Source organism: Acinonyx jubatus, chromosome D1, assembly GCF_027475565.1.
Source record: "Acinonyx jubatus isolate Ajub_Pintada_27869175 chromosome D1, VMU_Ajub_asm_v1.0, whole genome shotgun sequence".
NCBI classification, from domain to species: domain Eukaryota; kingdom Metazoa; phylum Chordata; class Mammalia; order Carnivora; family Felidae; genus Acinonyx; species Acinonyx jubatus.
In genome coordinates, this window is record NC_069390.1 from 7,699,147 (window position 1) to 7,718,436 (window position 19,290).

The 19,290-nt window shown below is 61.7% G+C and overlaps 1 protein-coding gene across 2 annotated transcripts; it reads right to left on the reverse strand.

The window, feature by feature from the left end:
- Positions 1-583: 583 nt before the first annotated feature.
- On the reverse strand, positions 584-9,452 carry SLC22A12 (solute carrier family 22 member 12). 2 transcript variants are annotated; one of them, XM_027045245.2, is made up of 10 exons: positions 8,699-9,452; positions 7,961-8,064; positions 7,389-7,543; positions 7,145-7,313; positions 4,004-4,127; positions 3,715-3,830; positions 2,819-3,033; positions 2,282-2,390; positions 1,839-2,042; positions 584-1,315 (listed from the first exon to the last, which is right to left on the reverse strand). In XM_027045245.2, exons 1-10 carry the CDS (start codon positions 9,098-9,100, stop codon positions 1,252-1,254), a joined length of 1,662 nt encoding a protein of 553 aa, XP_026901046.1. In that variant the 5' UTR covers positions 9,101-9,452; the 3' UTR covers positions 584-1,251. The 2 variants fall into 2 exon arrangements, with proteins under 2 accessions (XP_026901046.1, XP_026901047.1); XM_027045246.2 differs by having other exon boundaries at positions 7,961-8,129; positions 8,699-8,794.
- Between the last annotated feature and the right edge of the window lie 9,838 nt (positions 9,453-19,290).

Genomic DNA, 19,290 nt, shown 5'->3' on the forward strand with positions numbered 1-19,290 from the left:
CTCAGCTGGGCAGCAGGCAGACAGGACGGAAAGTTCAGGGCAGGCTGGGACAACCTTGCCTTTGGGCATCTTAACAAACATGATCCCCACCCCTGTCCCCTTTGTCTTTGTGTGTGTGTGTGGGGGGGATTCTTCACTGAGGGGTGGCCACAGGCAGAAAGCTGAAAGACACGATCCCCCCCCCCCCAAAGAGGCCCGAGGCTATGCTGACAAGACCAGGCCAGGGAGTGCTTCTGTCTCCCAAAGGTCTCGAGGCCTGAGGGCAGGCTGGGGGGGTCGTAGCCAAGGTTGGGCTCTGGACCTGGGCCTGACTCTTGATTCGGTCCCTCCTAGCTGCCCATCATGGGCAATCGGTTTCTCCAAGCCTTACTTTCCCATCTGTAAAATGGGGCATCTTCCTCGACGGGCTCGGGAAGAGATGAGATGATGCCATGAGATGCCCAGGACGGTGCCTAGCCCACAACACAGGCAGGAAAGGGCAGATAGGCTGGCCTGGGAAAGGGCCAGCCCCCAGAGGAGCTCCCCAGAACTCTCCTCTGCCCCACCCCCACCTGTGGCTCTTCACTGGAGTCAGGGAGGGGCAGTCATTTGATCCTTTATTCACTCTTTTGTCGCCTCCCCCCCAACGCCCCTCCTGCCAGGCTTTGTGTGGGGGCCGGGTCAGATCAGGGGGCAAGGGGGCCACTCCAATCCTCTGGGAACTCATAGCTGGCAGGGTGGGAGACAGGTGCGTGGCTGTGGGTAAGGGTTTCACTATGGCCTCGGGCTGCACCCCTGGAAGGAGGCGGTTGCCCTGAGTCTGGGAAGCTGAAGAGGAGTTTGGTAGGTAGAGAAGGGGCGGGGCAGGATTGGTCCCGTGGCTGGAGTGTGCAGAGGGGTGACCGGGGGCCAGAGCTGCCCTTTGGGTACAACTGAGGAGCTGAGACTTGTGTGGAGATCTCGGGGTAGTGCGATGAGTTTGGGACGTTTTGACCTTGGATGATGGTGGCCTCTAAGCTCGGTGGGGGGGAGGGCTGCGGGGGGGGGAGGGGGGAACAGTGGACAGCTGGGGGCCGTGAGCAGTGAGGAGGGGAGCACGGGGTAGACAAAGTCCTGCTGGTCTTTGATCCTTTTCGAAGTCACAAGGGAGGGTCCGGTGGGGTGCCCGGGGCCGCCCCTGGACCCTCTGGAAATGGTGGCCTTTGTCGTCCTGCCTTCTCCGAAGGAGAGAGGGTGCTTCTCCCGATGTCCCATCGCAGAATGCCCGGGAGCTTAAAAGTGTGTGGATTTCAAGACAGTGCGCCCCGGGGGGCTGTGTGTCGCTTTCCTCACTGCCCTGTTCAGACATGAAAGACAAGAGGGGTGTGGCTCGTGCGTGCAGAGTGACCTCTGACCCCTGAACTGGGTCCCTCCTGAGGTCTCAGGAGGTACCACTGCCCTGCTCTTGGGGGCCCAGGAATGGGCACGTGCTGGGAAGCGGGGAGGGGGGGGCAGTGACAGCCTGCCAGCCATCTAGGGGCTTTCGTGGTAGAATTTGGGGCCGGTGAGCACCCCTCCTCCCCCAGCAACGCCCATCACACCCTCGGCCCGTCCTTCTTAACAAATGACTACACTCTCCCTTCCCCTCGACGCCTCTGAAGGTGGCCCCGAGGGTGGCCCAGCCTCCGGCCCAGAGCAGGAGACGAACTCCACACTGTCAGCCAGGAGCCCCGGCCCTTGGTCTCCGCTCTCCCAAAGATGTGCTGTTTGACTCTGGGCCAATCCCGTCCCTTTCTGTGCCTCTGCTTCTCTCTCTGCCCAGTGATGGGGTGGGGGCGGGGGGCAGGGGGAAACGGAGAGGGCGGGCCGAGCTCACTCACTGGTTCTGCACATCTTGAACCGTGTCGGGCAGCGGCAGGCTCTGTGTCTCGGGCAGCAACAATGCAGCCAAGCCGCTCAGCACCGGCACCGCCCCGTAGACCAGCAGCGGCAGTGAGCGGCCGTGCGCACCCAGCAGCCGCACCAGAGGCCCCAGGATAGCTCCCGCGCGGGCTGCCATCTGGCCCAGGCCCACCGCTGTCATCCTGCAGTCCCGGAAACACCCGTGAGGGCCTCCCAGCCCGGCCCAGCCCCACTCTGTCCAGGGAGGCACAGTGGTTCAGGCGGGCGGGTGGGGGGCGGGGGGAACGGAATGCACCTGCTCAGCCCTGAGACCACATGGGAGGGGGATGGCGGCGGGAACATCCGGGGCTGGGGAAGGCCACCCCCACCCTGCCCTCGCAGCCCAGGGTGACCCCTTCTTCGGGCCTGGGCGTAGCCTCACCTGAGCACGGTGGGGAAGAGCTCACCAGTGTAGATGCTGACGCAGGTGAAGGCGGCCCCCAGGCCCCCGAGCCCCAGCACGGCCAGGGATGAACGCAGGGCCCCCAACTCTGTGGACAGGGAAGGGGGCAGCGAGGTTGGTGGCGGGGCTCCGAGGTCAGATGGGGGCCGGACTTCTCCCTGACCTCCCAAATGTCTATGACCCCCCTCCCTCTGGGTGTCCCCCACAACGCACACACGCACCACGTCCTAGGTGACACCGTGTTTCCGTTCGCTGCCCCCCAAACTGCTGCCCAACCCGATAACCCTGAGCCAGACCCTGGGCGTCCTCCTTGGCCCCCTGCTCCCTCCCCTCCCCCTGCAGGACGCCACCCCCTCCACTCCATCCCTGTTCCTGCTGCCTGGGGCGGGCCGTCACCATCTGTCCCAGATGCCCCAGCAGCCTCCTTCCCCACTGGGCCAGCACCCTCTGAGGAGGGGGCAGGGGCCCCTGTCCCTGGCTCAGCACCCCGAGGTAGGGAAGCCTCTGGCCGCTCACCGTGGGGCACCAGCATATTGGCCAAGACGCAGAGCCCCGCCAGCACCAGGGACGCCACCTGAGTGGACCTGCGGCCCAGGCGGTTCAGCAACAGCAGGGTGCCGATCTTGGCCGGGATGTCCACGACCCCAATGAGGACCTGGAGCAGGAAGATGTCGCTGCCCAGGGCCTGCAGGTCTAGGGCCAGGCCGTAGAAGGTGAAGCCGAAGGCGAACCTGTGGGCGGGGCGGGGCGGGTAGGGTCAGGCTGGGGCGGGGGCTGCTCCTTTGCTGGTCGGTCCTCAGACCTGCCTCCAGCCTCCCCCTGCAGGCTCTGCATAGTGGAGGGCTGGTCTCTGTGCACCACCTGGCCCCAGGCCTCCCCCCTCCCCCAGTGCCACCCCTCGGTAGGTTTGGCCAATGGGAGCCGCTGGTGAGGGGCTGGAGGTGCAGGGGGTGGGGTGGGGTGGGGGAGAGGCCAGGGTTTGCCTTCCTCCCTCCCTCTGGGCATCCTGTGTCCTTGCTGGGTGACACTGGCTCCCAGGGCTCTGATAATACTGGGGTGGGTGTGCCTTCTTGCCTCGCTTATTCTCGAATGGCCTCCTCGGCCTGCTGGGCCGCTCAGCTCTCCCAGCACCTTTGCTGTGAATCTTCCTCCTTAGGGGTCTCTGCCATCCCCTCTCCCCAGCCTGACCCCACCTGGCCTTGGCTGCTTCCTTTGGGAGCCTGACTACTAGCAGGGGAGTGGGGGGGTGGGGAATGGAATGCTTCAGGCCTGGTCCTGGAGGCGGGAGCAAGAGGAGAGTCCGTAGAGGTCCCCTGCCTGGATGCCAGTCAGGGCCTGACCCCAGGTTCCCGGCTGCCCAAGGCAGGCCCGAGGCAGAGGCTGGGGCCCCGGGTGGGTGAAGGGGCCTCTACCAGCACAGAGTGGAGACACAGGTCCGGAGGCCCAGTCCGGGTGTGCAAAGCAGGGCAGCCGGGCTGGCAGGAGCCTGGCTCGCACTCAGCTCCTCCCGCATGGCTGACAGCAAGGCCTGCAGGGATGGGGTGGGGTGGGGCGGGGCGGGAGGGGAGTCACTGTCAGCATTGGGAGCACCGGACAGGTCCTCCTCCTTGAGACCCTCACCCTCCCAGGGGCCTGTGCAGGGGCAGGGAGAGGGTCTGAAGGCTGAGCCCTGGGGGAGCGCCCCGCCCCGCCCCGCCTCACCTCTGCAGTCAGTGTGTCCTCCACTGCCTTCTTCCCGTTGATGGCAGCCACCTTCTGTAGCTCCCGCAGGCCCTGCTCCAGCTTGCCCTTGATGAGGAGCCATCGGGCAGACTCCGCCAGCCACCTGCAGGGGGTCAAGGGCGGAGGGTGGGTGGGTGCGGCCTGTGGCCCCAGGCTGCGTGAGCCTTACTGCCCTTCTGTCTCCCTCTGCCCAGGAGGGTGGCCTCACTGGTGCCCATAGGCCCCAGGCTCAGGGACGCCACACCACCTGGCGCCCTCCTTCCCCCGCAGGCCACCTTTTCTGCCTTTTTCCTTCTCTTCCTCGGACTGGGGTTGGGAGTCCATATCCTCCCCTTCCAGCCTCCCTCCCGACCCTGTGGCCCTTCCCTGGCCACCCCCCCCCCCCCACCCCGGGAACCAGGCCTGGGTGAGCCTGTCTGCAGTGAGGACTGTAGTCTTGCAAGCCCGCCACAAGCCGCAAGCCCACTGGGGTCCCCCACCTCTCACCAGGGAGGCCAGGCACCTGCCCGATGTCACATCCGTGGCCTTCCTGTTCACCCCCGAGGCTGCGCCTTCCTGCCTGAGCTGGCTCCTCCCCAGCTTCCCACCCAACCGGGGGCTCAGGCCTGGGGCAGGGTCTTTGGTCCTGGCGTCGCCAGCCCCCTCCACCTGCACCCAGGCAGCCACCAAGTCCTGTCACCACCAGCAGCACCGCTTGAGCCTGACCCGCCCCCCTGCCCTTGTCTTGCCTGTGGCCCGGTCACCCACGTCAGGACAACACTTGCTGTCTCCTGGATGCCAGCTGGCCCCACACATCCCGGCTCCACGCCCCGATGCCAGAGCCCAGCTCCTAACCCTAACCTTGCCCCCACACCCCTCGACATCGGCCCAGATCCCTTGCGCTGGCCCAGCCCACCGAGGCCCCAGTCACGCCCACCATTCCACCCTGGCTCCTGTCTCCAGGCCTCTGCTCAGGCAGGCCCCCCAGCCAGGCACGCTTTCCCCTGGGAGCAGCAGCCAGGCGTGGGGTCACCTGCTCCGCATGCATGGGGCCCGAAGGTCCTCCGGGGTTAGAACAGGGGAGAGAAGGGGGGCTCGAGGCATACTTTCGAGGTAGAGTTGACAAGATCCAGTGACCTGCTGGACTTAGGGTGGGGCGGGGAGGTCAGTGAGGGACAGGGAGGTGACGTGGTGTCTCTAACTCTGGGACCCGGCGGATGGGGGCTGCTATCCCCCCCACCCTTGCTGGAGAAGCCTTGGGAAAGAGCAGGTGCAAGAAGATGTTCACGTTTGTGAATCCGAGACATCAGTCATGGCGATGTCACACGGAGGGTTGGAAACGGGAGGCTGGAGTCTGGGGAGGGGCAGGTCTGGAGAGGGGATTCAGGGTTTGCAGCATGTGGCACAGGGGACACAGTTTAGGTCGCCTGGGAGAGGGCACCCCTCCTCCGATTCAGGGCCAAGAACAGTGGGGGCTGGGGCGCCTGGGTGGCTCAGTCGGTTAAGCGTCTGACTTCAGCTCAGGTCATGATCTCGCGGTCTGTGGATTCGAGCCCCGTGTCAGGCTCTGTGCTGACAGCTCAGAGCCTGGAGCCTGTTTCAGATTCTATGTCTCCCTCTTCCTCTGACCCTCCCCTGTTCATGCTCTCTCTCTCTGTCTCAAAAATAAAATAATGTTAAAAAAAAAAAAAAAAAAAGAACAGTGGGGGCAGAGCCAGGGTGCCAGGGCCGTCGTGGGTGAAGCCTGGTGGTCGGGCGGGTTCGAGGAGACGGGAAGGGGGGTGGGGCCGGCACAGGCAGACAACCTGTCATGGAGAGAAATGGGTTTCGAAGAGAAGCAGAGAAGCTGGTGGGAGTTCGAGGGCCATGGGCTCCTGCCCTCAGATGGTCCCCCTCTTATTCGTCAAGCCATCACGTGTGGGGTGTCTTGCCAGCTCCCCGCGGGGCAGTGTGCCTGTTTCGCTGTCGTCAGCCTCGCATCAGCCAGTGCCCTGCCCCTGGTGGGCACCCGGTAGCTGTTTGCTGAAGTCATGACGTGGTGGGTGACGCACGATTGTGGGCACGTGCACGGCACCTGGGTGGGCACGTCTGTCAGGAAAAGTGAGGCTCTACCCCGTGAGCCAGCGTCAGCCTCAGAGAGCCAGGAAGGGGGGCCCCGGAATCTGCATCGTTGACCCTTGCCCTCTACCCTCCAGCCTCCGCTCCGTTGGTCCCGGGGGTCAAACAGCCACCCGTCAGCCGGAATGGCTTCCTCTCAGGGCCAGTGCAGGAAGCGTGACTGTCTCCTGCTCTGCAGAGTGACTGCAAATTAGCTGCCCAGGGCTCCATTTTAAGAGCGTGTCTGCTCCAATCAGTGGGGCTTGGAGAGATCTGTAAAGTCAGCCCTCCTCCCGGTGCCAGTGCCCCGTCCTCCCCTGGGCTTCTGCCGGACTTCTTTCTGCAGGGGCCACGATGGCCAACCAAAAACCCAGAGTTGCTGGGTCTGTGTGTGAATGAGCCGGGCTCAGCCCTGTCCCAAAGGACATCCATTCATCCATCTATCCAGATATCCATCCAACAAATATTTCCCATACACCTACTATGTCCCGGGAGTTTGGCAAGAGCCATGCCTGATTTATTTCAGGGCAGCACAGACACTTCCTAACTTCTCTAATATGTCAGCCCTGTGTGGGGGCCTGGGGGTCCCCTCTGACCACTGGGTCTTGGTCCCTGCTCTTTAGTAAAATGTCAGTACATAAGGCTGACTGGGGCTGTGTCCTAGGAGCGGGGTGTGTGTGTGTGTGTTGTATTTGTGTCTCACCCCTCAGCCTGGCCTAGTGCCTCGGCTCAGAAAATGTGCCCCATGCCAAGGCAAGCAAGGAGTCAAGAGGGAAAAGGCCTAGAGATGATGGGAAGGAAGAGGCGAGGGGGGAGGATGAGTGCAGGGGGAGGAGGCACCGGGAGGAACAAGGAAGGGGGAAGCGTCTCCGGCGCCGGAGCCCCAGCCCAGGGTGGGTGAGCACCGTGGGCCTGTGGCCGCCAGCTGTGCCGGGCCCGTGGCTCCCCTCTGGCTGGGCTCCCTTGGCCTCCTGCGCCCCTGGTCCCTGCCCCCAGGGTGGAGGGTAGGCAGGGCCTTCTCTGAGGAGGGGGGACGGCACCCACCAGGAATACACAAAGCAGAGGAAGAAGGGGGCGGAGACAACCAGCTGCAGCAGGGCCCAGTCACGCACACCGTAGGCCACTGTGGCCATCAGGACCTGGCCGAAGCTGAAGCCCAGGGAGTTCAAAGTCATCACCAAGGCTCGGGCACGCGTGGACGTCCACTCCATCACTGCAAGGAGACCTCAAGGGTCAGCCTGGGAGCCCACACGAGCCTCCCTCGCCTGGCCCGGGTCAGGTGACCTACGGAGAGTGCAAGTGTTCATCATGACGCCCGCCACGGCCAAGGCCACCAGGAAGCGAAACAGGCAGTACACCGGGAAGGTGGGGGCGAAGGCGGCCGCCGTCCCCGACACGGCCATCTGAAGGTAGTTCCAGGTCAGCACCAGCCTGCGCCCAAACCTGCGGGCACACAAACGGGCAGGCGGTGGCCGGGTCCACGGGGTGCCATGGCACCGGCCACGGGGGTCTGAGCAGAGGTCACGGTGACTCTTGGGTCCAGACCCGAGTTATCCCCCCCCCCCTCGCCCCACGAAAGGCTTGTAGGCCCAGGTGGTGGCCCCGGGCAGAGAACGAGCTCCCCGTCAGCAGGAGCACTCAACAACAGCTTTTAGCGGTTTTAGGCAGATTTTAGAGGTAAGTGTTTTGTAGGAGTGACGACCCTCTACAACCCCAGAAACAAAGGCCTAGAACAGGTACAGGGCTTCCTCAGTGGCAGAGCCGGAAGGCATCAGGGGAGAGACACACGGAGATGGGAGCACAGAGGCGTGAGGGAAAAGGGACTTCTAGAACTGGGGGGGGGGGGGGGGGGGTACTCACCTGTCGGAGACTTGGCCAAACACGGCAGCTCCCACCAGGATCCCCGACAGGTAGATGGACTGGGCCATGGGCTTCAGGGCGTGGGAGTCGCACACAAGGTCCCACTGGCGGGAGAGGAGTGGGGAGCTGAGCCCAGACAAGCAGGGCTGGAGGCATAGGACGGGAAGGCCTGAGGGAACCAGGTGTGGGTGGATGGCCCGGTGACCTCTAGGGTGGTGGGGCAGGGCTAAGCCTCCCCACATCACCCTCTGGTCCAGGGTCAAGTCCTCTCTGGCCTCATCTCTCCCCTGCCTCACCCGGTTTGCAACGCCAGCCGGAGTTGGCATCACCTCCCGATTCCCCCGGGGCCGCTCCCTTCTAGAGAGAGGCCCCTTCCCCTGGCCGGGGTGGGGGGCCCGTGTTTGCCTGATGCCTCCCCCCTGGGGTCTGAGAACTGGGGTCACGGTGGAGGGAGCTGCCCGAGTCACAGCTAATCAGCGGCAGCGGGGCTGGCCTGGCGGTCATGGGCAGCACCCACCCTTCCACGAGCCAGGGGCCAGTGTCTGTCTGTAGGCTGGGTCCTGCCGCCCACTCCCCTGTAGGGCAGGTGCGGGAGGAGGGCACCGGTGGCGGGTGAGGAGGCTTGCAGAGGGCAGGTCCCTCCCAGGACTGGGCCGTGCTGAGTCCAGTCAAGTGTGAGCTCTGCCCTCGGCCTCTAAGGTGCCAGGACTTGGGGAGGGTGTCAGGGGAGGCCCTTACCTTGGCCACGATGGTGGAGGTGAAGGTGCTGCGGTCGTAGACCCAGCCGTCCACGCACGGCTCCGTGGCGGCCTCGCTCCAGTTGGTGGCCGTGCCGTTGGGGTCCAGGAGCTGCCACTGGGGTTGGCGGAAGCGGCGACACCGGTGGGGCTCGTGGTTGGGGCCCGGGGGGATGGAGACGGTCAGGAGGTCCTTGGGGCCCAGGGCCCCGGGGACACCGGCCTGGGCGGTGCTGTTGTCCAGGAGGGGCACCCAGCAGCGGTGGTTGGGCACGGCGGCCGAGAAGTTCTCCATCATGCTCTGAGTGGTGAGCCACATGATAGGGACCACCAGAGCCACCATCTGGAGAACCTGGAACCTGCCCAGGCCGCCCACTTGGTCCAAGAGCTCAGAAAACGCCATGGAGCCCGCCGAGGGGGCCCAGGGGAGGTGCCCACTTCACAGAAGCTGGCCCAGGGCAAAGGGGCCAAGGCCGGCGACCTGCTTCCCCCACAGCAGCACCTGCTTCGTCAGCTGAGAAGCCTGGAGCATGGCAGTGGCCTCCGGCCTCGCTCCCCCTGGGCCAGGACTCTCCGGGCGCCCGCCCAGCAAATGTCACTCAGGGTGCCTCCGACTCGGACCAGGGGTTGCTAGGTGTGACCCCTGAGCCACCAGCATCCTTCCGGAGACGTAACTGGCCCTGGACCTCCAGGAGGAGCTGAATAAAGGAAGTGGGGAAAGTGGAGACCGAAGTCACCCAGACTGGAATAAAACACTGACCAGGTGACCCTTACGGAATAGGCGTTAAGGCTTGGTCGAAGTTTAACCCAACTGTGACGTAGGCTGCTGCCTGCCCTCCACACCCCTGCCTGCCTCAAAAGGCAGGGACCTTACTGATCCTGGGACTGGCAGGAGCTGGAGCGACATCCTGTGGGCTGCTGGGACCTGTGTGTGTGTGTGTGTCCCAAGTTATGGGCAGCCATCTGAACCCACACCTCCCAGCCTGTGTGGCCCAGCACCCCCCCCCCCGTCATCTACTGCCATTGATGCACCCAAACTTCTTCTGCTGTCACCCTCTCCGAGCCCTCGCAAGGTCTCCCCAACATCACCAGACACCTGTGTATGATGTGTGGGAACAATGACAGTGACCTAACCGTTTCTTCTGTGCTTTGGGGCACGAGGTCACCCATTTTAGGGGTAACTCCCGCCCCATTGCCTTTTGTCTCGCCCACTCTCCCCCTGCCCATCCACTGGCCTCTGTGCCCCCATCCCGAGGACGCCCTGTGCCAGCTCCACGGGCTCCTAGCCTTGCTCCCGTCCTGGCTGGTGCTCCCAGCCTGGAATGCCACATCCTGAACGTACCACAAGGGCCTTCTTCCTCCAGGGAGCTCTGCTTGCTTATTCTTGCCTCCCTCCTGGGCCCTAAGTTAGTAGTAGAGCCCCCATCTTCGCTCTGGCCTGCACCCTTTCATTATTGTCCAACTGGTCTCATGTCCAGCCAGTTGCCGGAGGGCAGGAACCCTTCTTTGGAGCATCTTTGGGACCAGCACGGGTTTGGACAGCTAAAGCAGCCTCCGTAAAGACTTGCTCCCGCTGGTTTTAAAGGCAGCTTCTCAGGGGCGCCTGGGTGGCTCAGCCGGTGAAGCGTCCCGACTTCGGCTCAGGTCATGATCTCACAGTTGGTGAGTTCGAGCCCCGCGTCGGGCTCTGTGCTGACAGCTCGGAGCCTGGAGCCTGCTTCGGATTCCGTGTCTCCTTCTCTCTCTGCCCCTCTCCCGCTCATACTCTGCCTCTCTGTCTCTCTCTCAAAAATACATAAACATTAAAAAAAAAAAAAAAGCAGCTTCTGTTTCTTTTGATTATAAAATTAATGTACATGCCTTTCAAAAGTTTCGGAACGTATTGACAGGTGCGAAGAAAGCAAAGATCCCTCCTAAACTCACCAACTGGTGATCACCACTGTTGATGCTTGGTGTAAATACTTCTAGAGTCTTGCATCTTGCGCCGCCTCCTCTGTTCAGGTATCTCCTTCCTCCTCCACCCTCTCGCAAAAGATGCCCTCTCTCCATATTTCGCTAAAGAAACAGAAGTCAGGAGAAGCCAGCGGTCTCATCCTCCCACCCGCCTCGGTGCCCCCGCGTCCTGCCTTTCCTCCTGCCAGCCCGATGGCCCACGCGCTCGCACTCATCCTGCCCCCCTCGCCGTGTGCCCTGCGGCCCACCTCTCCACCTGCCCAAAGCCTCTTTGGCAACTGCCTTCCCCTCCCGACCGGAGAGCTCCCACCAATGTACAAAGACACCATTTCCCGGGGCGCCTGCCTGGCTCAGTCGGAGGAGTATGTGACTCTTGATCTCGGGGTCGTGAGTTTGAGCCCCATGTTGGGGATGGAGGTTACTTAAAAAAAGAAATTAAAAGTTAACCACGCCCCCCCCCCGTCTGCCACTCTCCCTCCCATCCTCAGAAAAGCCCCCTCTTTGGCCCCCACCTCTTTTCCTGCTAGTCTTTAGGTACAAGACCCCAAAAGCATTATTGCCATTCGCCTCCAATTCCTCCTTCTTTTTTGGATTGATTCCCATCAAGTTTTTGTCCCTGTCACGCCCTGGTCCCCAGTGACCTTGCTGCGGCTGCGTTCGGTGACATTTTCAGGGCTCCCCTTACTTGAGCCATCTCAGCCGCTGGCCCGTCTCCCTCCGGGCCACCACTCTCGTCACACGCTTCTGTCTCCTTTGCTGTGGCCCCTTCTCTTCTCCCCACACTCTGTGTCCTTGTTCCTCTTCTTAAACATTTTTTTTAACATTTATTTTTGAGAGACAGAGCGTGAGCAGGGGACGGGCAGAGAGAGAGGGAGACGCAGAATCCGAAGCAGGCTCCAGGCTCCGAGGTGTCAGCCCGACGCGGGGCTCGAACTCACAAACCGCCAGATCATGACCTGAGCCGAAGTCGGACGCTTCACCGACTGAGCCACGCAGGGGCCCCTCCAAGGGCTTCTTTAATCCCACCACCCAAGCGTGGGGGCCCGTTGGAACACCTCTCTAGGCCCCAGGTGGTGCCACTTCCTGCCCGGGCACCATGGCTACAGACGGCAGGGGGCCCTGGGAAGACTTCCAGAAGCCTCCATAGGCTAAGAATTCTTACCAGAGTCAGCTCTCCCGGATCTCTGCAGAGCCCTGTTGAAGAGGAACGTAAAATTTCACACCGTCCCTTCCTTTCTAAATCCAGACTCTCGTGAATTCCTGTCGGTCGTGGAGCCTTCTCCTCCCAGGGACAGCTATGGCCTTCTTGTTGGACAAGAGACTTGTCCAGTCTCCTGTGCTGAGAACCTGGCCCGACTTCCCGTCTACAAGGGAGGGGCATGCGGGTTATCGGTTCTTGCACAGGCAGACAGCTCAACCATCGGGTCGGGAGCCCCAAAACATGGTGGGACAGAAGTGTGGGTTGCACCCCCTTTGCAGCTAGGGTCCCCCGCGTCTGGTGCCAGCTCTCGGGGCACGTGTCTCAGACCTCTCTCTTTTGGCCATCTTTGGGAGTGGCTCTGGATCTTGGGAGGGCAGTACCCTTTGCACACTGTCTGTGGAGCACCTCTCACATCCCTGGAACAGGTCGATGGCGCCGGGAACGTGTGCCGTTTGTCGCCACTGCAACTTAACAAGGTATTTGAAAGGACTAAAAAGGAGCTCTGTGGCCAGAGGTTGGTCAGGTTGGAGGCTGGTGTTCCGAGCCTGGGAGGAACTTTCGACAAGGCCTTCTCCCCACGGCTTAAATGGAACTATGTACCCAGAGAGAAAGAAAAGCGTTTCCAAAGACAAACAGCGCTAAATTTAGAACATAGGAATCCTTTGATTTCCATCTCAGCCCAAGATCTTCTGCCCAATAAAAAAGGGAAGCAGACTGAAGACAATGTCGCTGGGTGGGTGGGTCGGCCCCTTGATGTCATTAGGGCTGAGAGGCACTTCGAGTCCAGGACCGGGGAGCTCACCTGGGGAGCGACCTTTCACAGCAAAAAGATGAGGTTTCAAATGGAGCCCTCGGTCTCCCATTTTTGGAGGCCCAAGAGGAGCATCCAGCAAAAATGGGTGGTTTAGAGCACGGCGGTGGGCGAAGAGAGGGTCACAGAGCGGAGGGCGAGGCAACTGGGCAGAGGACAGAGGGGAGGTGGTGTCGCGGGAAGGCTTGTCGTGCCCCGAGCCAGCCTTGGTGAGTTTCAGGCGTTAGGAGCCTGCGGACCGTCCGCAAACGGGCACAGGCCAAAGCTGTTCGCCAACGTGGGTTTTTTTCTTGGACCCGGGGATGCGGTGTGGACATCTTCCTGGCCGGATTGTTCGGCGGGTTTTGGTTTTTTTTTTACGATTCCTCCCAACCCCCGATGTCCTGTGGTGACAGCAGCTGCCTCTGGTCCCAGGCCAGGCAGGAGAAAGGGCAGGCAGGACTGCTAACCGTCAGTGACTCAGCAAATTCCCCAGGCCGAATCCAGGCGGGCGGCTGGAGGAGGAGGCGGCAGCCAGAACCCACTGGGTTTGCTCATGCCTCCGGGGTCCCCAGAGTTTCGTTTTCATGTGGCCTCTGAGCCTCCACTCTCAAGCTTCTTCCCTTCCCTCGCCTCCACGGGCTGGATTCTTTAAGACAGGATGGCTATCCCGGGACAACACTCTGGGTCGGTCCCTTTGAGGATGTCTGCTGGCCTCCAGCTTGTCCCCTTTGCCCAAAGCCTTTGCTGATACCCTGGTGCTTCAGAGCCAAGGCCAAGCCACCTGGAGCCCTCCTCCCCCCACCCCCACCCCCATCATCAGAGCCCTCGCTTAGCTGCCTCTTTCACGTGGCCTGGGCCCGGTCCCCACTGAACACGCCTCGCTCCAGAAATGCCCCCCACCCTCTCTTCCCTTGTTTGCTGGTTCTTCTGTCCAAGAGCCACTGCCACCAACCCCGCCAGCCCGAGCCCACCCCTCCCTCCAAGCTTCTCCCCTCCTGCCCCTGCACAGCTCCGTGATAGCCCCGCCCCTGCCGTGGTCTCGAGCTTTTCTGTCCGTCAGATAACGGGTTACCTGCCTCCTAAGGGCCGGGTCTGGTCATCGTGTCCAGGAAAGTGCCTAGAACGGGAACGGGCGCGCAGATCAGAGCCCCGGGCAGGGCAGGGCAGGGGCCACGCGGTCTCCGTGGACTTGGCTTCATGAGCTTCTAGTTCGCCACCTGGGGAAAGGGCATCATGGACCCCCCTCCTCCCCCGCCCCCAACCTCACAGGGTCGTTTCCAGGACAAGAAGTCGTGGTTCTCAGAGGGTCCTCACCTTCTCCAGAGACCCCCCCCCCCCAGCGCACACGGCGGTGTTTAGAGTTCCAGCTTCTCCAGAACGTCTGAGGATCTGGTCTCCGGCTTGTGTTACTTGTTCCAAAATGCTATCTTGGGCAGTTCTGAAAGGCTGGAGCTTTCCTTGCTGGACAAACACAGCGGCCCCTCTCCTCCTCGTCGCCAGCAAGATGTGCCCCAAATGTGGCCACGGGCTCAACTCAGAACTCCCCCCAGCACAGCTGAGAGACGCCTCGGCGTTCCATGACGATGTCGCTTGTGGGGATGACACCCGATGGTCGCTGAGTCTTTACTATGTGTCGCACACGGTCCTACGTTCTCTCCCTGCGTTAACTCGTTTAATCCTTCGCACAACCCTTCCAATTCGGTATTCCAGTCTTACATCCATTTTTACAGATGTGGAAACTGAGGCTCAGAGAGGTGAGTCTAGGCCATCCAGGTACTCTGTGGCAGAATCGGGACTCCAACCCAGGTCCGTCCAGCTTCAGCAGCTATGCTTTCGACTCTATTTATTTATTTTGAGGCGCGAGGGAGGGGAAGAGAGAGAGCGCGGGCAGAGAGCATCCCAAGCAGGCTCCACGCTATCAGCCAAAAGCCCGACTCGGGGCTCGAACTCTCACACCATGAGATCGTGACCTGGGCTGAAACCAAGAGCCAGTGGCTCAAGTGGCTGAGCCACCCCGGCGCCCCCGCTATGTTTCCAACTCCTGAGGTTGGCCGAAGGCTGGAGGGTAGCAGAGGAGGGTGCTGGGAGGCCACTGAAAACTCCATGGCAAGCGTCCCAGCCTCGGCGCCCCTGTCCCTCTCACTGGGGCCCCGCTCCCCTCCGATGAGCGGCCTTTCCCTCCTGTCCTCTTCTCCCTGAGCGCCAGGGTCCCCGTCTCCTAGCTCAGCACCTCCCTAGGGGAGCCCCTCCTCAGTCCCTGTCAACCACCCTCCCCCCCCACTGCCCCCTCACCGGGGACCAGGACAAAGATCCCTTTTCTTTTCTATGCTGCCAGCTCAGCCTCCCGTCCCACTGGACCAGATTTTAGCTTTACTTTAATCTTGCCAAAAAGCTCAGTAAGCAGTTTCCTCGGACAGAAACGGGGCCTTCCCCAAGCCGACTTCCAGAGCCACCCCCAGAACAGCCCGCGTCTCCCCCCCCCCCACGGCTTGCCGCACCGCGAGGGACCTGCCTCGTACCCAGGTGGCCCTCGTCCACAGAAGCCCTGCTTCCTGTCCCTTGCCTCTGAGGCCCAGGAGCCCCCCTGGCGCAGGAACCCCCTGGCCCATTGAACAAATGCGCTCTAAATAGGTCAAGGAGAGCGCTGGGCAGGCTTCCTTTCACGTGCCTGGCGGAGCGGGCAAGTCTGGCCTTCCTTCGCCAAAGGGACTTCGCTCTCCTTGCTGCGTCAAAAAGATATTTCGTGTTAAAATTCAACAGAGAGATGTTAACCAGCCGTCAGAATAAGGCTCGTCAGAGCGCGGGCTGCTCGGACGGGCTGAACTTTGCCTCGCTCTGTGGAGGGTCTCGCCCACCGCTGGCAACCACCGGCTGGCACATTTTAACAAGGCCGGGTGCAAACACCGCCCCCCCCTCCTGCCCCCACCAGTGCCCGGAGCCCTGCCTCGGGGGGCCCCCAGAGCTCAGGATTCCAGCATCTTTCCTGAAGAAGTCAGAGGCCGCCTTAGCTGCATTTTAGGAACACCGAATCCTCTAGCAGGGCCCCGACCCTGTTTGGTTTTGCGAGTTGCAGCCTAATGTTAGGAGGAATCATTTTAGGCGGATGCCAGGACCAGCTGGGGGGAGGGCGCGGGAAGGTGTCCCGCGGATTTTGGCAAAATCCCTCTCGTTTGGCCGGGAAGCACAGCGGCGGGATTTGGCCGGCAGGGCAGCGGGCAAGCACACTGGGCGATGGGGACTTTTCTTTTCTGCCTCTGGGGACGGGAAGCACACAGCCTGCCATCAGAGTAGCCAGCGCCAGCCGTGTTTTCAACAAACCCACGAACTCTCCCCAAACGAGAGGCAGTTAGGCACACAGCCTCTGGAACAGGCCGCCTGGATTTCGATTCCTGTTCTGCCCGGGCTGTGTGGCCTTGGGAGAGGAGTTGAACCTCTCTGTGCCTCAGTCTCCTCCTCTGTAAAATGGGGGCGAGAGTGGTTCCGACCTCACAAAGCTCAGGACAAAGCGAGTTGGCGTGGATCACCTGTAACAGTCCCCAGCAGGCGTTATTAATATCCTTTTTTAAATTTTTTTCCTGGTAGTGAGGACTCGGGGAGACACCTGGGCTCCCCTGGAAGCTGACCTGAGAAGGGTTCATGGGCAGCCGAGTCAGATCAAGCAGGGATAGATGCTGGTTGAAGGACGGGCCCCGACACACCGTGGAGTGACGCTGCTGTAAATCTGGGTCAAAATGTGATTCATCTTTTCACATACGGCTGATATCTGCTTGGCCGCTTTAACGAGGAGCTCTTACTTTTCGAGAAGGAACACCTGTGTGGATGTGAGGGCGGCTGGACCTTTGGGCTCACTCCGCGTCCAAGCTGTTTGAACAAAAGGCAGGAGGGGGCGGGGGTGTGGAAGGAAGGTCGGGCCTGCGGGCTCCTGGTTACTTCGCGTCCCCTTTGGCGTCTCTGTCTGCCACGGGGCTTGCGACTCTTCCTCTGTGGCTCTACTCGCGGGCTCTGTAGCCTAGAAACCTCAGGTCAGTCTCCAGCCTTTATCTGCACACGCTCGCACACACGTATGCACCGTTGGCCTCAGCTGGTGAGGGTTGAGGAGACGGAGGCCGTGTTTGGCCCACAGCGATGAGAACACCCTGGCCTGGGTGGGACTGGCCAAGCCTCTTGCTCAACCTCCGAGCACGGAGACGACTCCCCAGCTGGTATCGTCTGAGTCTGCGCATAATCAAGAAATGCCACTGATCACCGTACGCCCTTGAGAATTCTCTGGGCCAGGCAGAAACCTCGGAGCCGGCCTTTGGACGAGAATCAGGTGGCCGGCCTCCGGAATAAAGCCTATCCTCCTTTCCAGTCGAAGCCCTTCTCTGGAGTATTGGCCTTTCGAGCACGAGCAACGGCAGCCAAACTTGGGTTTTGGTAACGGGAGGAGGGGGCGCCCTGGCGGTGTGGCGCCTTGGGGCTGCAATACTACCTCTGTCCCCTGCTTCTGCTTCTCTCGTGGCTCCGGTCTCGCTGCACATCTCTTTCCTCCACACACAGTGGGGAGCACGGCGGCCAATGCCCCCAAATGTCAATCTTTGCTGCTTCACTCCCAGAGAAGGGCGGATTGATTGATTTTCTTTCTTCATTTTGGCTAGAGACACCCTGGGAGGGGGTTCTGGGGGGCCCAGTGAGGGCACGTGCCACCTCCTGGACCCAAAGAACACAGTGCCTCCCAGTGATGCCATGGGGGGCACGAGGGACACGGGCAGGGAACCCAATCTCATGTCTGTGCCCGGAGGGGGAGTGGAAGAGGGTATTTGTGGGTGGGTGGGGGGGTCCCTGGAGACTTGGCCACCCGCTAACCTTGGAGGGGGGTGGACAGAGCTCTAGACTTTCAGCAGGTGGAGGCAAAGGGAACATTGGAATGTTCTCTTTGGCCTCTTCGTGCTCTCTCTGCTCCCATTCATTCATTCACTCATTCATTCATCCAACAAACAGTAATTTACAAAAATACCTTGAGTCAGGCCCTGGAGCAAACTTCTGGAGACTTCTGAGAATAGATCAAAAGCGTTCCCGCCTGTGAGGTATAGGGAGGGGGGAGGCGGAGGCCCAATGTCAGCACACCCACCAACCGCTAACCCTATGAGGACAGATTCTACGAGGATAATGAAGGAAATCGGGAAGGCACGGGAGTAACAGGGAGGGGTGGGAAGGGCCACTCAGCTAGCAGGGGGGACGGCCTCCCTGAGGAGGGACGAGTACTCACACCTCGGCTGCGAAGGGGCCAGGGGTTAAAGGCAGAGCAGAGCAAGGGGGGAACAACGTGCGTGAGGTCCCCGTGGTGGGCAAGGACCTGCCAAGTTCATGGTGCCGTGAGCCAAGTGAGCGAGAGGGAAGCTGGCGGGGGGGTGAGGAGGGTCCTAGGGATCTTGTGAGAACCCACAGAGGGTGGGGATCCCCTGGAGGGTTTCCTGTAAGGCATTGGCACGAGCCCTGGGGAGCACACGGTGGATGGTGTGTGTGGAGGGGCGGGGCCACGAGTGGCAGCAGGGGCCAGTGAGGAGCTCCTGGGGTCCCCACGGGAGAGGTGACAATGGCTTGGGTGGGGGCGGAGGTGAGGACAGACACGGATCGATGGGAGGTACATTTTGGAGAGGGAGGCAGTGGGACTTGGCGACCAGTTGGTGACAGAGGGAGGCTTTAAGCACAGCTCCTAGCTTTCTGGCTTCACCACCGACTGGATATCGGGCCATCTAGGGTCTGGGGGAAGGTCACAACGTCACTGTGGGCCGTGTTGAAGTCCCGACACCAGGGAGGCGGCCCAGGCGGCTGGGGGAAGGGTCCCGCTCACCACACAGATGACCCCAGTCCTGGGAAGGCTGGCCGGAGGGGCCTGGGAAGGTCCGGATGACCGCTCTGGCCACGGTGTCCTCATGTGGCTCCTGACGCAGCTGGGAGGGGCAGTGGCTTGGCTCCTCTAGACACACCTGGTGTGGCCCAGATGCTGTGTTCTAAACAAGAGAGCCAACGTTGAGTATTTTGGAGATTTCACATAAAAATTGTGACTTAAGAACACTTGGGAAGTTTGGCAATCCTGGGCTCAAAGCTTGCGGGCGACGCTCTCTGGGCCCCGAGTGGCCTCGTCGCCCCCCACCCCTGCCCCCCTGGGACTGAGCCCTGTCCCGCGCCTGCCCACCGGACTCTCCCCTCCACCGCCTGGTCTCCCCAGATGACTCTGCCCTGGGGGAAAAGGTGTCACCCATGCGGGTAAATCCCCACCAGGTGGGTGAGCAGAAAACCTCGGTCTTCCTCGGTTCCTCCCCTCTTTCAAGTTCCATCCTGACCTTTCAGCAAATCCAAGGGGCTCCGTCCAAACCCCGCCCTCCCTGCCGCCACTTCTCTGCACAGGGTGCCGCCGGCACCCTGGGGACACAACAGCGGCCTTGACTGACGGGGCTCCCCACCCCCAGCCCCGCGGCCCTGTCCCCGCTTCTCCACTCCCAGGCAGGGCCATCCTTCGGAATCTCCCTCAGGTCACGTCAGCCCAAACCTTGCAGGCCCCTTCTCGCCCGGCATCCGGGCAACACTTCCCACCACGGCCACCAGCCCCGGAAAGACCGGCCCTGCCACTTGTGTGACCGCAGAGCTACCCGGCACCTCACAC